Source organism: Lygodium microphyllum, chromosome 4 (genome assembly GCF_053477565.2).
Source record: "Lygodium microphyllum isolate KBCC chromosome 4, Lygodium_microphyllum_v1.1.10, whole genome shotgun sequence".
NCBI classification, from domain to species: Eukaryota; Viridiplantae; Streptophyta; class Polypodiopsida; order Schizaeales; family Lygodiaceae; genus Lygodium; species Lygodium microphyllum.
Window position 1 is genome coordinate 167,175,894 of NC_141138.1, and position 22,865 is coordinate 167,198,758.

Genomic DNA, 22,865 nt, shown 5'->3' on the forward strand with positions numbered 1-22,865 from the left:
TCCAAAAGCCCAAACCTCCTAACACATGGCTGTCAAAGGTTTCACCAAGGAAGTACCATAAGTCTCGAAAAATTCATTCACAAGACCGCCCCAACCAGGGCTTTTATCCTTGGCCAATCACAATAAGACATCCACAGCCTCATCCTCGTGAATATTAACCTCCAAAACAACATGAATATCAGGAGCAACCTGATCCCTGACCAAGGCATAAAATACTAAACGAGCATGGGCAATCTAATTAAAAGATGTCTACCTCGAACCATGAAGATCCAAAAAATATTGTCTACACATATGAACAATGCACTAGGGGTCTGTGACTATCTAACCATCAGCATTCTACAGTCTCACCATATTCTCCCAAGCAAAGGATGCATGCAACCCACAAAAGAATAACAATTCTACATGCTTCGCTATGAGTCTTATGCATAACATGTTCCAATTATTCTCATGTAAGACATGCCACATGTTGTGCTATTTTCTACGAGAGCAGACCCCACTAATATTGGAAGTGGTGATCTTCATATACTAGCAAAACAAAAAGGAGTCTTGGGAGCCTACCGATGGGCCAGTGGGCTGCTCAATATCAATCTTATTGCCTTTTTTTATTCCGACCATCAATCTATCTTGATCCCTCCAGAACCAAAGATAGCATAAGCTACTCGCCCTTAGCCAAATCTCTTTGGACAGGCTGTTCATCAATGGCTGGTGGATCAACCATCATGCCAGTGTCTGTATTATGGTCGGCCCTTACATCCATTTTTTCTAGGCACTCAGCCATGAAGTGGCCAAGCTTGCCACAAGAGAAACAGTGACCAACAAAAGTGTCCCATTTAAGTCTAAACCTCAACGGTTGTATAGTAATACATTTCAAATGCAACCACTTGGCCTTTGTCCTTGTAGTATCCCACAGCATACACATGTGGTTTGCATTTTCTGCCCTTATACCTGGAGGCATCAAAATAGGGCCAACAGCTTTCATTGCATCCTTTAACAGGCCAAAACTGCCAAGCAGTTTTCACATTCAACTCATACTGAACATTATTGTTTGAGTAAACATTGAAAAGTAGCCATGGGTCTCCATGGTACCCCACATGTACCAGCTGTCTATCAAAGAAAAGAGGCAACCTACCCAAAGATCATCCCAGTTCTTTATCAATTTCAGTATGACCTCATAGAAGCCCCGGGGACCCACAAAGATCTCTTCCACACAATCCCCCTGCAAAATCGAGGTCAGCCATTGGTGGATCTAGGAAGTGCCAGAATATTGGCAGTGGAAAAGAGAATAACTCAACACTCATAAATGCCAGAAAAGTAGCGAAGCACTCTCTTCGTGTCCACACAAGTATCCAATATATCCTCCTTATCACACTTCGAAAGATTATGATGATTATGTTCAATATACTCACCAAGCAGGGTGTTGGCAAATTCCAGCAGATGTTCCCAATCTAGATCCAGGCAGTCATCATATTGCATAGCAACCTATGCATAGGAGCGCACAGGAGGTTCTAAAGGGGTAAGATTCTCAAAACCCAACATGGGCTCATCTGCAGCATGCTTGCTGCGTTTAACAATTTGGCTATGCTTTGGTGCATGGTACCATTTCCTCTTCTTCTTCAGAATCTGGTCCCAGGGCCACCAGTTAATCTCTGAAAGATCAGGCATGATGTTTCAAATTTGGAAATTTGACCTATGATGCTCCACAGGTCAGTTGTTCACAGGTCAAAACACAGAATTCTAAAATCATACAGCGAGTCCCTGATCTGCAGTTCTTCTACTCTGTGTGAATCCTTAATCTGCAGTTTGTCTACTATGTCAAAGGACTACTGCCTGCGAATTGTGTGATTGCCTGCAGGTCTACACTTTGCTGTCCCTCTGTCTCTTTCTCTGTTTGCAAATTTGTCTCTACAGCCCCATGTGATTGCACGTCTGTACCATTGCAACTCCATGTCAATAGGTCTTGGAGCCTATTTGCATGGTTGTCTACATTTTTATCCTGCACTTGTCTGTGCACAAGGCTGTACAGGGTCTGCACTCAACCCAGGACTGCTCGCCCAACAATAATCAGGCCTGATTGCCTGTATGCAATCTGCGCCGGTATACAGGACAGCAGGGTTCAGATGATGATGGCGATCGTGATTATATGCAACCCGACAACTCAAAAATCAATTGATTCTAACACACCACCTTTTCTCTTCTCTCTCTTTTCTTCGTAACGAGTAATTAGAGCTAAATGGACAGCAGAGTAACGAAGGAAATCATCGTATGCCATGAGACCAAATCTTCTCGGTGGAGAAGCCCTGCATGCTGCACCAAAAACTAGGGGTGACTAAAGAAGGCCTTTCAGCCAAGCAATGTGATTTTGAACACCCAAATGGAAATCAAAAATGAAGGTATTTCAAGTAAGGTTCATCTGCAACTGTTTGTTGCATTTGACAGCTGGCTATACATCTAAACACACTGCCATTTCCTCCGTGCATGGAACCATCTCCTCTTCCATATCAGAATCTGGTCCTAGGGCCTCCACCACCTGATCATTAAATGCAGTATTCAATCCAGCCATAATGTAGGCCGATCTGCAGCCCTTGCATGCTGCAGTCACATCCTTTTTTGACTGCTTGCGAACCCTGAAAAGCTGCAGCCAAGAAAAAAGCTCCTGCCCGTCACATCACGAACACTGCCCCCACGTCACACCTCCGCGGCCATCACGCCCACCCAGCGCCTCCATCGCACTCACCCAGAGCTCCCCCCGCCTTCCTCAGCGTTCGCCCCCTCCTCCTCACACCACCCAGCCATCCCTCTCCCTCTGCCCTGCGCTGCTTTGCAGCAGGCACGCTGCGCCCACCCCCCTCCCGCCAGCTCTCATCAGCTCCCCTCTCTTCCACCAGTGCCTCCTCTGTCCCCCCCTCCATTGCACTAACCAAGAGTCCCCCCCCCCCCCCCCCTCCCGGCCTTCCTCAGCATTCGCCCCCTCCTCCCACCACCCAGCCATCCCTCTCCCTCCGCCCTGTGCTGCTTTGTAACAGGCACACTACGCCCACCCCCCTCCCACCTGGCTGGCCATCAGGACTTACTGCGCTCCCCCCCCCCCCCCTTTCGGCAACACAGTAGCAGGATTAGTAGGTCTTCAAAAGGGTCGCGCCATGGAAACCCCTGGTCAAATGCCGTTGCATTCTGCAAGTGCCCCCCAATCAAACACCTTGCGCGTTGTCCTCTCTGAGGAACAGCTCTTGGCCGTCCGTGCCACAAACCTGGAACTTAAGGAAACGGCGATTTTCGGTCAAGTAATAGGACACTCTCCATCTAGGGCCCAACTTCAGGATTGGCTTCACTCTACGCTGCGCATTGGCACAGCGCAGATCATGGAGGCAATCCTCATGGGCCAAGGGATCTTCATGGTTCGTCTCACCTCTGCGAACGTAGCTCATGAGTTAGTGGAGAGCTCGCCCTATGCCTCCACGAAGGGGGTCATTCACATGGTTCCTTGGTACAACAGCTTCACAGTGAAATCATTTGAGCTCCACAATAGATTTCTCAGACACCCAGTCACTTTACTTTTCCCCGGACTAGCGATAGAGTACCGCCAATTAGTGGAGGACTTTGGACGGCTCTTTGGCACAGTTCTTCCTGCCTCCTTCGCGGATGCAGTGACAGTCGCAGGAGTCCCTAGGGTACGAGTGGTCGTGAAAGACACAAAGAGTATACCCAAGTTCTTGGAGATTGAGACAGGAGGTCACTGTGACCGGGCAACCAGGGCAGTGCCTGCGCTGCCATGACTTTGGGCATCATGCAGCAAACTGTACGCGCTTCGGAGTCAAGGCGGCTCTATCGACAAGCCCGTATGTGGACGCTGACGGCTTCACACAGGTCCAGAGATGACAAAGAGGAAGGTGGCAAGGGGGGCCGCAGCCAGCTCCTCAGGCGCAGCCTCGAAAGTAGGGAGCAGGAGGGCGAGCAACGCCCCCTCGGCAAAGCACTCCGCAGTCCCCACCCGGAAGGACTGCAACCCCCCACATCCACCACCCGTGCCACAAGCTCCTCCACCTGAGAGCCCACAGCCCCCACACCCACCTCCCATGTGTCAGAGTGCAGCGATGCGGAAGCGTAGGACAAAGACTGAGAAAGAGTGAACATAGAGAGAAGAGAGAAAGAGAAAAGGAGACAGTGTAAACGCAGAAAATCTGCGGTGTAGTATGCTGTATAAGAGTGCAGAAATACACAAGAAGGCAGAGGAAATATCTGCGTATGTCTCCAACTTGATGACCTCAATCTCCGTCAACCCGAGCACAGTCTGTCTCAGCCAACAGATCTCAAGATTAGAATCTGAAATCACTGAATAATGTACAAACAATGTGCTGGAGGACTGCTATATAAAGCAGAAATAAAAGGCATAAAATAAACAGGTCTGCTGCATTAAATGCAGCCGACTGCAATAAAATAATGCCTAAAAAACAGTCCGACTGCACTACAGGCTGCCACATGGCACCTGCGCAGTCTGCAGCCTGTCCAGAGGATGACTCAAATGCTAACACCCCCTCTCAGATCCTGGACGAGGCATCATATTGAGGGATCTGGAATGCTGCCGAAGAAGAGCAGGCCCTTCGTAAATTAATCTGCGAGATTATCCTCCGTCTTCGATACTCCACATCAATGGTTCCATCCGGAAGCTTCTCCCGAATGAAGTGATATTGGATCTCAATGTGCTTCGTCCAGGCATGGATTCCGTACCAAGGCAATGCAACTCTCATTGTCGCACCACAGAAGAGTAGGACGAGTCTGGGGGCAGCCAAGCTCCTCCAACAATCTCCGAAGCCACACAATCTCACATGTGGTGGAAAACGCAGCCCAATATTCCACCTCAATAGAAGAAAGGGCTACCGTGGGCTTCTTCTTGCTACTCCAAGAGATAACACCTGTACCCAAGATAAAACATTAGCTTGTAGTAGACCGTTAGTGGTCCACATCACTAGCCCAATCCGAGTCACTCCAACTTGCAAGAACCGGATCTGAAGCATCTGTACCTGCGAGATAAGAAGTCCCTAAGTCAGAGGTCCCCCTCAAATACCGAAGAATCCTCACAACAGCCTGCCAATGCACCTGTTGGGGTGCCGTCATGAACCCGGCCAAAAGACCCAAAGCAAAACAAAGATCAACACGAGTGTTGAGAAGCCAAATCAAGGATCCAATCAATTGACGATAGCATGAAGCATCCATCACGGGAGAATCTGAGTGTGAAGTGGCCTTCCAATTCGGATCCATAGGAGTGGTAATGGACCAACAAGTCTCCATCTCAAAAGTCACCAAGAGCTCCTAAATGTACCTCTGCTAAGAGATGGAAATCCCCCTCTGAGACTGATAAATCTCGTGACCCAAGAAGAAATGAAGAAGCCCCAAATCCGTCATCTTGAATGCCTGATGTAAAGTTGTCTTGGTCTCTCGGACCTTCTGTGCATGATCCCCTGTCAAAATCAAATCATCAACATACAATACAAACAACACACGACCAACCTCGGAAGTGTGCACATAAAGCTGCGGACCGGCCTTGCAGCGCCAATATCCCAACTTTGACTGAAGAAACAAGTCAATCTTCTCGTTCCATGCACACGGAGCCTACTTGAGGCCATACAAGGCCTTCTTCAACCTGTAAACTTTCCCATCCAAGGATCCAAAGCCAGGAGGCTGCTCAACATAGATCTCCTCCTGCAAGTCACCATTCAGAAAGGCCGACTTCACATCCAACTGATAAACAGGCCATCTCCTATGGCCAGCCAAGGCAAGAACAGCTCGAATAGTCGCCATACGAGCAGTGGGGGAAAAAGTATCATGGAAATCAATGCTTGGGCGCTAAGTAAAACCTTTAGCAACAAGGCGAGCCTTGTGCTTGTCCAAAGAACCATCGCTAAGGTACTTGGTCTTGAATACCCACTTGACACCAATCACCTTCTTATGAGAGGGACGAGGCACAAGAGACCAAGTGCCATTCCTCTCAATAGCCTCCAACTTGGCTTCCATGGCCTTCCGCCAATGATCTGTAAAGCCTCCTTCACTGAAGTGGGCTCTCGATCCTACATAACACGGGTCAATAAACGATAGTTGGAGCAAACAAGCTCCGAAGAATGTGCTTGGTTCCTCCTTGACCTCCGCAGTCCATCCTGCGGTTCCCACTCCTCAAGGACCCCCTCGATCTTTGAATCTCGAAGTGTGTCACGGGCCCAACGAGGAGGAGGACGAACTTCTCTCCATCGCTCTCCATCTGCTAAAGACTCAGGAACATCCACCGGCGAAAGCTCCTCGAGGGTTGCCGGTGGAAGAGAAGACCCTAAATCAAAAGAAGAATCTCCATCAAGAGGCTCTGGCTCCAAAGGAACTGTCTCAAGAGCCCAACTCTCCCCTGGATCTCTAAGGACGGGGTGTTCCTCACCCCCCTCTGTGGCCGGAACTTCCACGAACCGCACATCTCTTGGGGAGTGTTGGTGTTAGCAAACTCCTGGTGAATGCCCCTATTTGCACAAAAACGAGCAAACTCATTAGACATAAATTCACCTCCCTTGTCTGAACACAAGGTCTTCAATCACTGGCCAGAACGGTTCTCCTCAAAGAGAAGCCAATCCTTAAAAATGAGAGAAAGCCTCCGACTTCAAAGGCAAGAAGTAGGCCCAGGTCATCCTGCTGTAGTTACCTACGATCAAAATGAAGTACAAGCTCCCCTTTAGGGACTCCATCCTCATCGGGCCACAAAGATCCGTAGATACAAGCTCCATGGGTGAAGTAGACCGCCTAGAAGCTTTGTTGGGAATCGCATCCCGATGTAGTCTCCTACGAATGCAAGAGACACATGGCTGTTGGCTCACCACTATGTCTGGCAAGCCTTGGATAAACAACCCTCGCGACGCCTTCCGAAGGTACTCGTAGTTTAGGTGGCCAAACCGAGCATGCCATAGCTCGGACTGTGTCTGAGAAGTAAGAAGAAGAGAAGTAAGAGCTGAAGAAGACTTCAATTTGTAGACACCATTCTCCTCATATCCTGCAGAGAGAACCTTCCTCGATCCACGATCAAGGACTCCAACAATATCACAGTCAAACTCCACCAAGAGGCCAAGAGCACAAATCTTATGAACCGAAAGTAAATGATACCCCAATCCTAGCACATGCAACACCTCAAAGGTGTGGGTACCACCACGTCCATCTGGAATAAGTTGCATCTTACCCCGCGCAGCAATAGACACAAGAGTTTTCTCCAATGAGAATCTGCCCACGCGAAGGTCGCAAATGGGCAACACCAACGGAAAAAGGAGTCATGTGCCGTGAGGCACCACTGTCCACAATCCACTCTCGAGCCTAGGGAGCTATCATCACAACATCAGAAGTTGTCGGTGTAGAGTCCTCAATGACTGCTAAGTGTAGAAAAGCAGCTGATGAGGGTGCAACCACCGCTCCAAAGTCCTTCGTGTCCTTCATCTTGGTATCCTTCTTGTCTTTGTCGGGGCAATCCTTCTTCCAGTGACCGGTCTTTCCACAAATATGGCAAGTCGATTCCTTCTCCTTGTCCTTCTTGGATTTTTTGTCCTCCTTCTTTTGATCCTTCCCCTTCTTCTAAGAGACTTGACCAACCAATGCCTCTGATTTGGAAGCATTTTGTCCCTTCAATTGTTCCTCCTGGTCCAAGACCATAAAAACCAACTCTTCCCACCGAAGAGTCGGCTCCCGCCCTGATGTAATAAGAGCAAAATAAAAAGTACCGAATCATGGCGGCAACTGGGATAGTAAAGTGATCGCCATGTCTTCGGAGGAAATAGACTTCCCCGCATTTTGAGCCTACATCTAAAGCTGCCGAAGCTTGTTTATGTGTTCCCAAAGCAAAGAAGACTTATTCACAGACAAAGTCCACATCTGCACCTCCAAAGAAACCCTCTTCATTAGGGTCATCCGGTTGTACATCTAGTCGAGCTCCAGCCATATCTCACGAGCCATCGTCAAGTACTCAATGTGAACTATCACGGCTGTGGTGCAAGACAGAAACAGAAAAGATCGAATCCTGGCATTCAGTTTGTCCCAATGAGACTGGGCCTTGGACAACTCCGCACTAGCATTGAAAGAGAGTTTGGACTCATCCCTCACCGAGGGCCTATTAATCTCCTCCAGCACCAGTTCCGCCAAATCATAAGACTCTAAAATGGCCAACATCATCACCCGCTAGATGCAGTAATTGTCACCATCAAGCTTTTGATCCGTTGGAAGAGTTGGTAGGACAAACACATTCCTATCCATGATCGCTTGGAACTCCAAATCAGTCTCTGTAGACATGTTAACCTGCAATACTTGCACAAACGCAAAAGCAGCCCCCTCTAACTGTGAAAACGCAGCCTTCTAGGATTGATTCCTCCACTACCCAAACCTTCTTCACCCGCCGGAGGCGATGAAAAGATAAAATCTACAATGGAAGGCCTCAAACGCAGCCTTCCTCCCCTTCGAACAGCAATAACCTGCAGCAAATTCACCGATTAGACTCCTTTCCCGCAGGCCCACGCTCGCTTCAGCCTTGATCTAATGCACAGCCCTCCCACTCACCCTCGAAACCTGGAAACACAGCCTTGTATCACGCTGAAATCTCCTCTTCAGATTGGTTCAGACCTCAGTCACTCCATCTTCACTGCTCTAATACCATGTCACAATGCAACGATGCGGAAGCGTAGGACAAAGACTGAGAAAGAGTGAACACAGAGAGAAGAGAGAGAGAGAAAAGGAGACAGTGTAAACGCAGAAAATCTGCGGTGTAGTATGCTGTATAAGAGTGCAGAAATACACAAGGGGACAGAGGAAATATCTGCGTATGTCTCCAACTTAATGACCTCGATCTCCGTCAGCCCGAGCACAATCTGTCTCAGCCAACAAATCTCAAGATCAGAATCTGAAATCACTAAATAATTTACAAACAATGTGTTGGAGGACTGCTATATAAAGCAGAAATAAAGGGCATAAAATAAACAGGTCGGCTGCATTAAATGCAGCCGACTGCAATAAAATAATGCCTAAAAAACAGTCCGACTGCACTGCATGCTGCCACATGGCACCTGCACAGTCTACAACCTGTCCAAGGGATGACTCAAATGCTAACACCATGCCCCCCCCCCCCCACCAGGGCCACCAAGCCCCCCCCCCCCCAACACCCGCCACGTACCTCCAACCACCCCACCATCCCTCGATCTTCTTCCCCCCCACTACCTCCCCTGCCGACGAGCACCCCTCCCCCCCCCGACCCGCCCCCGATTCAGGTGATCCCCCCCAAACCCACCTCCCCTCCTCCCACAGGAGGTGATAAGCCACTCACACCTACATCCTCCTCGCACTAGCAATTTTCCCCCTCCCACACAACCACCAGCTCATCTGCCCCTACAGCCCGTCACACCTTCCCACGACAGGCATAGTTGTTGCCACAGGAGTTCTTCCACAATGGCCCATGGTCCTACCTGAGAGTTGCGGAGCGCAGAGAGTTCCCACTACCTCTAGAGGTAGGGATCTTCGTGGTTCGTAAGTCAAGGAGGGGCAAGGTCCATCTACTAGCACCACCGGATGGACCAAACTACGTTTTCTTCTTTCAGTTTTCTCACTCAGGGGATTGGACGACGACAAATAGAGGAGTTGAAGAGTTAGGTGGACCACATCTCCCAGTGGATGGGAGAAGAAGGACTAGCACTGTTTGCACAACAGCGGTCTGGCTGCATGATGGACATTAACTGGTGGGCTAGTGCCGAGATCCCGCACTTGAGCATTATCTTTCGAGCCCCTCCACAGTGGAGAGCTCCGTGGGATGTGATCAAGTGGACCCTAGCACACGCGGCCCATTTCTACCAATGTACAGAGTCACGACTCTCAACATGGCTGATAGATGCATTGATAGTACCACCTGGAGCATCTATTACCCCTATGGTCCCGGCCGAGGGCCACCATGAGGGATTGGAGTTCACCATCCAGATCTGCGGCAAAGCATACTTGCATGCCCCATAGTTTCTCCTCCTCATCAGCAGCCTCCACACCAAACAGATGCTTGTTCGATCAGTCACAGGTTTCCCCATGAGCTTACACCTTGCATCCTGGAATGTGAGCATAAGCTCCGTACCTATTCCTACTCTTTGCAGAGGCGATGTCTCATTTCCTCAAGTCACGAATGAGTGGATTACGCAGCCTCTGACTTCCCGTGAGAGGGGAGACTGAGTTGTTAGACTCAAGAGTATGCAAATGATACAGCACTCTACATAGAGGACGATGAGTTGATGTTGGAGAGAATGAGGTGTTCTGTTCTGTAGCGGGAGCGAAAATTAAATGGCGAAAGTCTGTTGGTTTCCTCACAGACCTGGACTCTAGCACCGAGTGGAAAGTCCACCTGGGATTTAGATGGTTAAGCAGAGGACAAACCGTCTATTACCTAGGATTCTAGGTGGGACTCGACATCACTCTTGCCTAGCAAATTCTTCCAGTCCTCGATTCTATTCGGAGGAATCTGACCTACTGGAGTACAGCTCGCCTCTCACTAGCAGGCTGAGCCCTGGTGGTTAACCAGGTCCTCCTAGCGACAGCCTGGTACACTGCCTCGTGTTGGTGCTTCTCTTCGTCCTACGTAGTGCAGCTTCGCCACCTAGTGCGGAATTTCCTTTGGTCCGGGTCTGACGGCTCCAAGGATTCCAGGGCCAAGGTGGCTTGGGCGACCATCATACGGCATCGGTCAGAGGGAGGCCTGGGGATCATAGACCCAGAGTATCAAAGTATGGCCCTCTTGGGCAAGCTAGTTGTTTGCGGCCTCACACCAGGAGAGCAGACATGAAAGGTCCTATTGCAGGAGGGTCTTCGAGACTGTAGACCGAGGCTTGGCGGTGAGTGGAGGTCGTCCCTGAGATGGATCTTCACATCAGTCCAGATCACCCCGCCCAGATCACCTTTCCTGCGCAATTTGCTCCGCGTATGGCAGGGCCTCCATAAGACCCTAATCCAGAGCCCCCGAGGCTACTAGGAGGAGATAGATTGTCAGCCGATAATCTAGAACCCCCAGGTCAAAGATCGGGAAGGGGCACAGATTGGCGAGCACTCCCACATCCAGTGGGCTCGCTGGGAGGCCGGTCTGGCTTGTACCATCAGGACATGGCAGGAGGTGTACAAGATGGTGGACAAGGAGGTGCTGCAGCGAGTATCTGCCTGCCAGAGAGGAGTGGAGCTAAGGAGAAGGAAGATAGACGCAGCAATACCTCAGGAGTGGCTTGCTCCCCCAAGACGAGAGCCGATAGAGCCTGGGAGGTATGGGCCGCTAGGTTTTCACCAGCAGGCATCCCCCTACAAGTGGTAGGTAGAGTGGGCGGCGCTCCATTTGGGACCCTCTTCACCGTACAGGAGGGGGGGCGTCTAGCCCTTGACAAAGAGCAACAGGAGGAGGGGATAACTGTCCTTTCATGGAGGATCCGAGTTATTGGCCTTCGCGGAAGACATGGCAGCTAGACCCTCTTGTCTTCTGGCAGGAGCTCGAGGAGTGGCGCCTCTAAATCTGCGAGGGCATGCCACTTGATGAGTTGGAGTGGGATCCGGGAGAGTGACTATGGCCGGCCACAGCAGTCGCCAAGAAGGCACCGAGGTTCCTGGAGTACACAGCCAGGATTGGCAAACACGTACTGATGCAGGAGGATATGGATTGGGCGTCGTCTCGTAGCAAGCACTGGGCGAAGCACGGCATCACGGAGCCTTTCCGAAGAGCCTTCTCGCGCCACCTTTGGGATAGTTGGAGGCCGAGGAGGGTATCATATTTCATATGGCTGGTGGCACACGGAGGCTTGGCGGTGGAAAGTTGGCTTGTCCAGATGCAGGAGGAAGGTTGTATGCGCTGCATACAACAGCCTCTGGAAACACCAAAGCACTGCCTTTGGTCGTGTGAGACGGCGCAGCTCGTGTGGAGAGGTGCATGCCGCATCCTTCACCGTATAGCACCCAGCCTTGGATGTATCTCATGGGGAGCTTTCTGCTAGCAGGCAGTCAGCTAGGGCCGCCACCTTCTGTATGAGGCCGGGATGCAGGACACAATATTCATTATTAAGGCAGGGTTGTGCGCAGTGGTCGGTTTGGAGGCTCTACCCATCTGCCAGGTTCTGGAGCCCACAGCAAACCGCTCTGAGGTATGGGAGATCATAGGGAGTCTTACTAGTTGGCATATCTGGAAGGCACGGTGTCAGGAGGCTTTCGGTAGAAAGAGGCTTTCAATACAGGCGAACTTAGGAAAGCTCTGGACCTCCATCATCCACTTCCTCCACGGCCAATGGGATCAGGTGCAGGGCGACTGCAGGGCTCGTCGGGAGCTCCAATGTCATTTCATGTGCACTTGGGGCGGCCACGACCTGTTTTTCGTGATGCAGGCGAGCAGCCCCAGATGGCGATACACCCCCCTCCATGGCTTCTTGCCGCCATCCCCCCGAACCGCCTTGAGAGGCTTGTACATATGATATACTTGTGACTTTCATCTACTCCAGCTAGTCTGTTGAGCATGAGCACTCCGTTGTAATCAGTTTTCTAAGTAATATAATCAACCACATTTTACTTGCAAAAAAAAGACAAGCTGCAATCAAGACCTACTGTGATGCAAGTATGACCTGCGCTCTCTCTCACTCTCGCTCTCTCTCTCTCTCTGATTATATCAGCTGCCGGGATGCAGCCCTGCAGGTCCGCCATGCGCACCAACTCTACCACACAACAGGTCACAAGAATAGATTTGTTGTAGATGGACTACGCTATCTTGGATCCAACTATTTCTCTGCATGTATCTCCGCTCATTGATTTGCTCTTGTCCTCCCACGCTGGACTATCAGGTGAGCTGAACAGACATCTCTCTCTCTCCCCTCTCACTCGGTAATCTAGTGGCTACCCTAGTGGTAAGCCACTTGTTTTTATTAACCCACTAGCCCCGGTTCAAATCTCCCCTTTTATATTCCTATACTAAATGACCACACAATTGTAGGAATTGAACTCAAGATGATTATGTCAACATGCATTTAACTTAACCAATTGACTGCATCCGTTTGGTCTCTCTTTTTTTATTTTTGTAATGGGTTGATTATATTAATTACAAAAAAAAGTACAAGATAACAAGGTTACAAAATTCAGGGTGGCTCTAGGCCATCATATATACACTACTCTCTCTCTCTCTCTCTCTCTCTCTCTCTCTCTCTCTCTCTTCGTGAAGATAATTGAATTAAGTAGTAAATATTTTACATCAGACCATCAGGTCAGCTTAGAAATAACAGAAAATAATAGTCATGAAGGAAAGTCTACACAGACTCTAACACAGAAATATCACACTGAAAGCACAGCTGCTGTGGAGCGGACAGTGTACCAGCCAGGGAGTAGCAATATCAGGAAGAACCAGGTCAGCAGACACCATAGAGGTGATTTGCCACAACACTAAACCCTAGATTCGGGCCACATGACCATGAATCCCAAATATTGAATCAAAAATGAAGGCATTCCGAGTACGCCAAATATGCCACAAGGCTGTCCATCTGAGGAAATGGAAAAGGCAGGAATAATCTGAACTCAAAGAGGTCATGGAGGTCATCTTTCCCAAAATCCACGAACGAGCTGATATCCGGTGTCAAGTCAACGAGGACCAGACACGAAAAACAAAATTCCAAATCTGCCTTGCAACAGGGCAAGAGACAAAAAGATGAAGCCCTGTCTCATCACATGTAGTGCAGAATATGCATCGCCCAGCAAAGATCTTACGAGTACGCAACACATTCCCAGTAGGAAGAGCTCAATAAGTAGCCTCCACATAAACACTTTTCCCTGATACGGAACCTTAGATTTCCAGAGCTGGATGAATCTGTCCTGCCACTTCTTTTTGCTTTCCCGAATGCGCCATACTTTATTTGCCTTATCCATGACCCATCTCTTGGCCTCTACCATCTGATGATATATCTGATTGACTGACTTTTTCTCAAAATCTTCCGGAATCACAAACATCCAGTCGCGCCAGGGAGATGTGACCCATCTCTTGGCCTCTACCATCTGATGATATATCTGATTGGCCAACCTTTTCTCGAAATCATCCAGAATCACAAAGATCCAATCGCACCAGGGAGACGAGGGCTATAATGTAGGCAAAGGATAGTAGCTCGTAATTCTGTCCTGTATGACCGTCCAAATAATATGATACCCTCTAGGCACCCGAAAGTGCTTGCGAATACGCCGAAATGAATAAAGACGGGCCTGTCCAAGAATAACACCATCCTGGATTGACCGCAACCCCAACCGAGCCATGCGATTAAACTTGTCTCTCTGCAGATCTTTGTCTAGCCAGTCCAACAACCTGGAAAAGGCCAGTACTTCACCTAGGAGAGAATTCTCCTCCTTGCAAGAATCCGGGGGATGCCAAATTGAAAAACGTAACATCGTCTTCCAAGATGGGATCATATGGGAAAGGAGAAAAGACTGGGAGACCTTAAAGATCTTGTGGAGTTAAGCATATGCCACCAAGAAGCATGAATAACCGTACTACCATGAGAAATGCCAATCTTTTCTATAAAATATTTTGCTATATCTGTCCAGGGATGAGTCTGTACACAAAGAGCCTGCAAAAGAGCTAACCTCAAAGCAGCCATATGAAAATTAACATCCAATAGAGCTGCTCCCCCCATCCTTTTAGGAGTAGTCACGTGCTGCCATGAAATCCATACCTAACCCAAGCGATTTTCTTTCTTCTTCCATAACATGAATCGGATAGGTTGGACCAATTCCAATAGGGCCTTCTTAGTCCAAGGAAGCAAGGGCAAGAAAAATGAAATCATGCTGATCATAATGCATTGTGCAACTTTAAGTCTCACATGGAGAGGCCAGCCTTGTGACTTCCAGTACATAAACCGATCGTGAATATGAGATGCCATCCAATCCAACAAGGCACGAGGAGCCAAATCCACCCTAATAGGATAACCCAAGTCTCTAGTTATATTCCCCTTGGGAATCACAATACCATTCCAACCCAAAGCCTGCAAATCATTTTCCGTACAAGAGAGCAGAGTGGATTTTTGAGCATTAATATGGAGTCTTGATGCCATAGCAAAAAGTTTCCACACGACCATTGCCCGATTAACATTGGAGCGATCAGCCTTAAGAAACATAAAGGAATCATCTGCCAAAGATTGACCCACAAGTTGGGCCCCACCAAACCAACGATCTCACCTTGATTGGCCAACTTATCCAACAAAGAAAGCATAAGGTGAGTAACTAATGCAAACAACAAAGGACTGAGAGGGCAGCCTTGACGGAGAGAGCGGGATAAGGTAATTTCATCAATGATGCCTCCATTAAGTGCAATACGGGCCACTGTCCCCTGACCAATAGTATCCACAAGAGAAACCATACGTGACCCAAAACCCATGGTGAACATTAGCTGCCTCAAAAAAGACCACCTTACATGATCAAATGCCTTTTCAATATTAAGCTAAAGCATGACCAGCTGCGAGCCTGAAGCTTTTGCAAAGTCGATCCCCAGTTGAACATTCAAAATGTTATGCATTATATTCCAACCCTTAATGAAACTGTATTGGTGAGGATGAAGCAAATGCATAAATACTTTTTGTGCAATCTGTTGGCAATGATTTTTGAAAAGATTTTGTATAAAGAGCCCATAACAGAAATGGGTTTCCATTGTTTTAAAGAAAGGGGAGAGGGAACCTTGGGCAATAACCGAATGACTGAATCTGTGTGTGTGTGTGTGTGTGTGTCCATAAAAGGTAATTGTATTAATTATAAAAAAAGTACAAGATTACATGATTACAAAATACATGATGGCTGTAGGTCATTGTGCATAAAATCCGAGATATCACAGTCAAAGTACAAAGGAAGCAGAGTGACTAGAGGGGGGCAAAAAAAACTGCAACATGCCAAGCCAACAAATCCTATCTAGGGAGAATATCTGTTAACTCCAAGTCAAGCTACCAATGAAGAAGTCCTTTCAAGCAAGCTATATGGCTCTGCACTCCTAATGAAGCATCAAAGATGAATGCATTCCTCATGGTCCATATGTGCCAGCAACCCTAAAAACGCAAGGGAAAGAGGACTTTCATATCAACCTACACGAGATCCACAAACCTGGCTATCCAAAGACCCAATCTTTTGGAAGCATCGATAGGCCAACCACTGGGAACCAAATGGCTGAAAGTAGTAACCAAATCTTCTGCATCATCGGGCAAGTAAGGAACCAATGACAAGGGGTTTCTACCGACGTCTAACAAAAGAAGCAGCAACCATTGGAACTCCTTTGCTTGGAGAGTGCAGAGGAAAGAGGAAATGCACCAATCAACATGCGCCAAATGAAGACCTTGGATCGGAAAGACATTTTATTAAGCCAACCTGTCATTACCACACATTTCCACCACACTTGGTCTTTCAAGAGACCCCAGGTGGTAGTGCCTTTCTAGACAAGCCAGTTTTTATTGCGTATAATCAAGTGATATATCTAATTGGCTGAAGCACAACCTAAAAGCAGCCAACCATTACTCATCCAATCCTACCAGAGGGCCTCTTGGTCCAAAGAGGGAAGAGGTTGCATGGTTTGTAGAGAGGTCGAGATGGTGTTCTCAAGATTGTGATAGCCTCAGGGAACACAACGCAGCAACAAACTAATATAAAGGACATAACAGCCCCACTGACCAGTACAAGAGCACCAGCAACAGTGATGAATCTCAGGCATACCATCCTATTCAACATTGATCATTGTTCTTCTTTGCCTTGCCAAGAGAGAAGCTTCGAAACCACCAACACTTCTGCTCTAAGGGAGTTTGCCACCTCTCGATCCAGAGATGGGTACCAAGAAGCTTTGACAAGGTTCAATCTCCAAGAGTGGACCAATGATTCAGCAGCATAGAAGACTTCAGATGGAAAGATTGCTGAGCATTAGCCACATGTCACCATGAGGCAAAGCTCTTGGTGTTCCTATGCTTAATACCCTAAGTCTCAATGAAAAACCTCGCAATCAAAGACCAGGGTTGTCTACCCTCGCACAAAGCTTGGAATAGCAACCAACCAAGCACAATCATATGTGTCTCCGAGTCCAAAAAACAGCCCCACTAACCATTCTTTCGGGAGTGCAAACATGGTGCCAAGAGATCCAGGAAATACCCATCTATGTAGAATCTTTTTTCCACGGCAAAAACCAAATGGGTGTTATTTTTAATCTCACGTGGAAAGGCCAAGCTTGTGATTTCCAATACACAAACTTATCCATAATGCACGAGGAAATCTAATCAACTAGCACTTTAGGTGAAACCTACACCCCCAAGGAATTGCCCAAGCCTAGTTGTCCATGTCTGACGGATGGGTCAACTAGTCCGATCCACCCTATCCGGTACCACACGTCCGATCGCATCCTATGGCATCCGATGGAAATTGTTTGACTGTTTCAAAGTGCCTATTTCTAACCATTTGGGGTTACTTTTGGGGTAATTGTAGGTGTTGTTTAGGCTTCCTCTCCACAACACACTTATACATACCCCCAATCTCTCTCTCTCTCTCTCTCTCTCTCTCTCTCTCTCTCTCTCTCTCTCTCTTCTTGCAATGCATTTTCTCCCTCTCTAATTTCAAGCTCAACTTTCAAGCTCTCTACTGTCAAATACTCTCCTCACACTCTCTAACCACACAGCCTCAAGGTCCTTCACCATATCTCCACCCTACCTCCACTTTCAAGCTCTTCATCGGCCATCCTCTCTATCCTCAAGCTCTTAATATGTAAACTCCTAGTATAAAGTTTCTAAATGTTTAAAGTGTATTATTTTGAGCCCCAACATTAAGTATAGGCATTAAAATTATATGTACTATTTTTTCATCGGACATAGATCCAAGATCTATTAGTCCAATTAGTACCATACTGGCACCGGACAATACTAATCGGATGCCATCGGATGTGACAACCCTGAGCCCAAGTGCATGAAGACAAAGCCTTTAAGTACCACCTCGCCTGGCCAACCCAATGCTCGGAGATCACTCTCAATGCAACTCATAAGGCCAATTTAGATGCATTATTGTGTAGTCCCAAGGTGAGGGAAAATAAGTCCCATGTGGCCATCACTCTTCGTATATTATCCCGATCAGCCTTAAGAAGCATGAAGGTGTCATCCGCCAAGGCCTGCCCCACCAACTATTCCTATGAAGGGAGAGAGAGTCCAACCACCTCACCACCAACCGCTAGATGACACAACATCGTCAGAACAGGGTGAGTGGCCAAGGCAAAGAACATAGGATTGAACAGCAACCCTTCCTAACCGATCAACAAAGGGGAAAGGGTGTCGTGATGCCACCATTATGCAAAACTCTTAAAGAGGAATCCATGCTAATAGTATTGATAAGCCCAAACATCCTCAAACCAAATCCCATGCCTTGCATTGTTTGACCCAAGAAGGACCTCTCTCTCTCTCTCTCTCTCTCTCTCTCTCTCTCTCTCTCTCTCTCTCTCTCTCTCATAAAAGGTAATAGTATTAATTACGAAAAAAGTACAAGATTACAAGATACAAGATAGCTCTAAGCCATCATGCATAAAATCAAAGACATCACAATGGAGGTACAAAGGAAGTAGAGTGACTAAAGGGAGGCAGAAGAAACTACGGTATGCCAAGCAAGCAAATCTTATCGAGGAAGAATATCAGTTAACTCAATCAAGCCTAGCTACCAATGAAGAAGCCCTCTCAAGCGGGCTATATGGCTTTGCATGCCCGATGAAGCATAAAAAATGAATGCATTCCTCATGGTCCATATACGCCGGCAACCTCATAAGCACAATAAAGGAAAGAGCACTTTCATATCCGCCTACACGAGGTCTGCAAACTTGGGATGTCCAAAGACCTAGTCCTTTGGAAGCATCAGTAGGCCAACCACTCGCAACCAAATGGCCAATAGTAGTGACCAAACCTTGCTTGCAACCAGGGGAGTAAGGAACAAATGGCAAGAGGTTTTGACCAATGTCTGAAAAAAAAAGCAGCAGCCATTGGAAATCCTTCACTTGAAGAGTGTCGAGGCAAGGGGAAGTGCACCAATCAACATTCGCCAAATGAAAACCTTGGATCAAAAAGGCGTTTTGTTAAGCCAAAGTGTCTTCACCACTGATTTCCATCACGCTTGGCCTTTCTAGAGACTCGTGGTGGTATTGTCTTTCTAGACAACCCAGTCCTTATCATGAATAAGCAAATGATATATTTGATTCGCGGAAGCACAACCCAAAGGGAGGCTACCATTAATCAACCAATCCTACCAAGAGGCCTCCTGGTCCAAAGAGAGGATAGGCTACATGACTCGTAAAGAGGTGGAGATGGCATTCCACAAATTGTGGTAGCCTCAAGGGACATGAAAGTAGCATCAAGCTGATCTATTGGACATAACAGCCCCACTAACAAGTAGAAGAGCATCAACAACAGTGACAAGTCCCAAGCGTGCCATCCTATTCAACATTGGCCTTTGTTTCTCTTTGCCTTGCCAAGAGAGCAACTTTGAAACCGCTAGCACTTCCGCTCTCAGGAATTAGCTGCCTCCTGATCTAAAGAAGGGTGCCAATAAGATTTAGCAAGGACCGATCTCCATGATTGGACCAAATGATGCAACAGCATAGAAGACTTCAGATGGATAGGCTGTTCGGCATTAAGCACATGCCACCATGAGGCAGAAATCTTGGTGTTCCCATGCTTGATACCCTAAGTCTCTCAAGGAAAACTCTAGCAATCAAGGACCAGGGTTGCCTACCCTCACACTTGACCAACAAAGAGCAATCATATATGTCTCCAAATCTAGAACACCCCCACCACCCATTCTTTTGGGAGTGCAAACATGGTGCCAAGAGATCCCTCTTTTTTCCAAAGCAAAAACCACACAGGTTGAGTGATTTGTTGTAAATGAGACTTCGGCCAAGGGAGCAAGGGAAGGTAATATGAAATCATCGGTATCATGATTCTTTGCACTATTTTAATTCTTATGTGGAAAGGCCAAGCTTGCGATTTCCAATACATCTTGATGGCATCCATTAACTATCCTAGCCAAAGACATGAATTCCCTGGCCACGCACTCAACAATGGCATGAGAGATTCAAACAAAATTGTGCTGCCTAATAGGATGCATATCTATCATTCCTTGAAATGCATGGTAAATCGTAGCCCTTTATGGAAGCCAATGTCACATTGGCTGTAAGTACAGGAAACATATTTGTTTGAACCATAGATAAATCCCTTTCATCTTAGGATGAGGAGGAATTTTAGAGCTTAAGCTGGTCTTTTTTCCATATTTCACCAGACTTGAAACTACATTGGTCCTTTGAATAGGCAATTTTCCTCTTAGAGAGTGAAAAGGTCTTCTCAAAATTTGGACCAGCTCTAAGATGAAACTTTCCTCTCGGACATCGAGAAGGTCTTCTCAAAACTTTGGACCAGCTCTAAGATGAAATAAACCGTCTTCTTCAGAACCCTGAAATAAGCTAAATTCGATTTCAACTTAAGAATGAAAGCAATGGCATGTTATTTCCTTGACATGAAAACGATACGATGTCCAGATCGTATGTATGCATATTGTGGTAATGGGGACTTTTTCTTTGGGGTGGGGCGTGTCAAAGGGGAAAACCAGTTTCACGTTACAGCAAGATAGATCAACTTACAAAATCTTCTTGCACGACAGGAGGTGGCGGTGGCCGTCTCCATTTAATGTCATCACTCGACATAGTCAAGCATTGTGAAGAGTCTGCCATGGTTTCATCCGATAAAAGGCATGCACGTGCGTTGCTGCTCCCGCTTGACTAGCCGCTACGACTCTTGTGAAGTCAATCCATCGGGACTGGCTTCCGATAGGCCTTCGATGACATTAAGGTATAAACTTATAAAGACAGTGACTGCGAATGCCATTCTGCAGGAGCGGTCCATCGGATGCCCAGCTGTAAAACGAAGTCCTTACAGCCTTGCCAGGCCATTGATAGCACTTTCTTGAAACAGTGCAGTTTCCAAGATGCAGAAAGTTTATTCTTCCAAAGAGGAAGAGACGCTCTCCCAGCTCTTGACTAGGAAAGTACAAAGAGCTTGTGTGAAGAAGTTTTGATCTTGGAGGGAGGGAGCGATCTTTGACAGCTAGCTTCTAGCAACTAAGGGCAAGACCTGCTTTACAAAAAATCCTCACTAGGTGCAACAAAGACTCCCTTGATGTTGTTGGGGCCGAGGGAGGGGGGATGCGGGAATTCATGTAACTAAGGGCACGACCTGCTTAACAAAGATGTTCTCTAGGTGCAAAAACTCTTGAAGGAAAGATGTAGGAAACTCCTCAGGAAGCCGAAGCTCCGTAAAGCATGGAATTGCTGATGACCATGAACACAGACGCGGGGGGGCGGAGGGGGCAGAGAGAGAGAGAGAGAGATGGATGGCAGCCAGGAGCTCGTACTGTCCGGGGGAAAGGGATAAAATAAAGGAGACTGAGTGAAGAGTTCAGGCGTTTCCATTTTGGAACTAAACTTTTTAACGACCCGGGATCTGCGCGGGCGTGTGGCATGTGCGCGTGTTTGTGAGTCTGTCTACCAATCAGAGATGAGCTTGGACAGCATGAGACAAGGCATTTAAACGGGCCCACTCCTCCAATCTCAGTTCGAGTTCCTCGATTCTCACAAGCAATGGGTAATTCGAAATCCCAAGGCATCGCATGCGGCATGATGCCTCGACGATCGCCCCAACGCCCAAACCTCAGCCGAGCCACCCACCCCGCCGTACCAGGCTCACAGTTTTCTCTGTAAAAAGTGTGTCCGATAAACCACCTATCTTACGATCTTTACATTTCAAAGCAAATCTCATCTTATAGGTCAATACAGTGTACTCTATATAAGATCAATAGAGTGTACTCTGCCATGTGCCCTCAATTTCTTCCTAGTTGTTGCGCGGCCAAGAGAAATCACGCGGCAACTTCGCTCAACGATTTATCTTTTATTTTTCTCTTTCCTCCTCTCTCTCTCTCTCCTCTTTTATTCTCCCCTCTCCTCTCTTTTCCTTCTCTCTCCCTCTCCTCTTTTTTCCTTTTTTTTCTTCATCTTCTCTCTCTCTTTATTCTCTTTTTAAAATCTCTCTCTCTCTCTCTCTCTCTCTCTCTCTCTCTCTCTCATTTTATTGGAAAACCGTATGACTATGTTCACTTAGCCATAGGATTCACCCATCGAGGGTAATGCCCATCCACTTCCACATACGTATCCAAATTATCTTTAGTTATCTAAGTGCAACATACTACCACATAGTGTGAAATTTGAATATGTAAAACTTCATTTTATGAACCTTTTAAACTAGGTTGCCATAGGAATGGACTTCCCTCCTCGAGACTTTTTACCTTAGTTGTGAGCTAGCACATTCAATTATTCATAGCTCTTGGAGAGAGAGCCTCACAAATTACATGAAGCTTTAGCAAAGATGTTGGGAAGGTATGGCATCATAAATCATTTATCTTGATCATCATTATGAATATCTATGGCCGAAGGATATTACTTATGAAGGTTATTGTCACAACTCTATAGAAATAGAATTTGTATCCTTTTTCATCTGTAAATGCCCCGAACAATGTAGTATGCTTAACAATTATGATATTCGCTTGTTTTCGAGATTTAATATAAAAGAGAATGAACACTTAAAGCTGAAAATGAAAATTACTCACAAAATTACAGCCATGAAAATGTAAAAGTAATGGAGACAAGATTGAGGGTTGAAGATGGGCAACCCCCCGCCCCCCCGAAGGAATGTATTCTTGCTCAAACCAAGTCCCTTAGGGAAGAGCTCAGTTACAATCAACCTGAGAGTGAGAAGAAGTAATTCTCACTCTCACAAGATCATGCAAAGATGTACAAACAC

The 22,865-nt window shown here is 47.2% G+C and overlaps 1 protein-coding gene across 3 annotated transcripts in view; it reads right to left on the minus strand.

The window, feature by feature from the left end:
• Nucleotides 1-21,671, minus strand: part of LOC148037869 (uncharacterized) — a 56,915-nt gene extending 35,244 nt beyond the window's left edge. For 2 of the 3 annotated variants that reach the window (XM_087676827.1, XM_087676829.1), the window contains exon 1: nucleotides 20,654-21,669. In XM_087676827.1, coding sequence (XP_087532953.1) covers nucleotides 20,654-20,743 — 90 coding nt within the window. In that variant the 5' untranslated portion in view covers nucleotides 20,744-21,669. Of the gene's footprint in view, nucleotides 1-20,653 lie in introns of all 3 variants that reach the window. The other variant, XM_087676828.1, reaches the window with a different exon arrangement.
• Nucleotides 21,672-22,865: the final 1,194 nt, after the last annotated feature.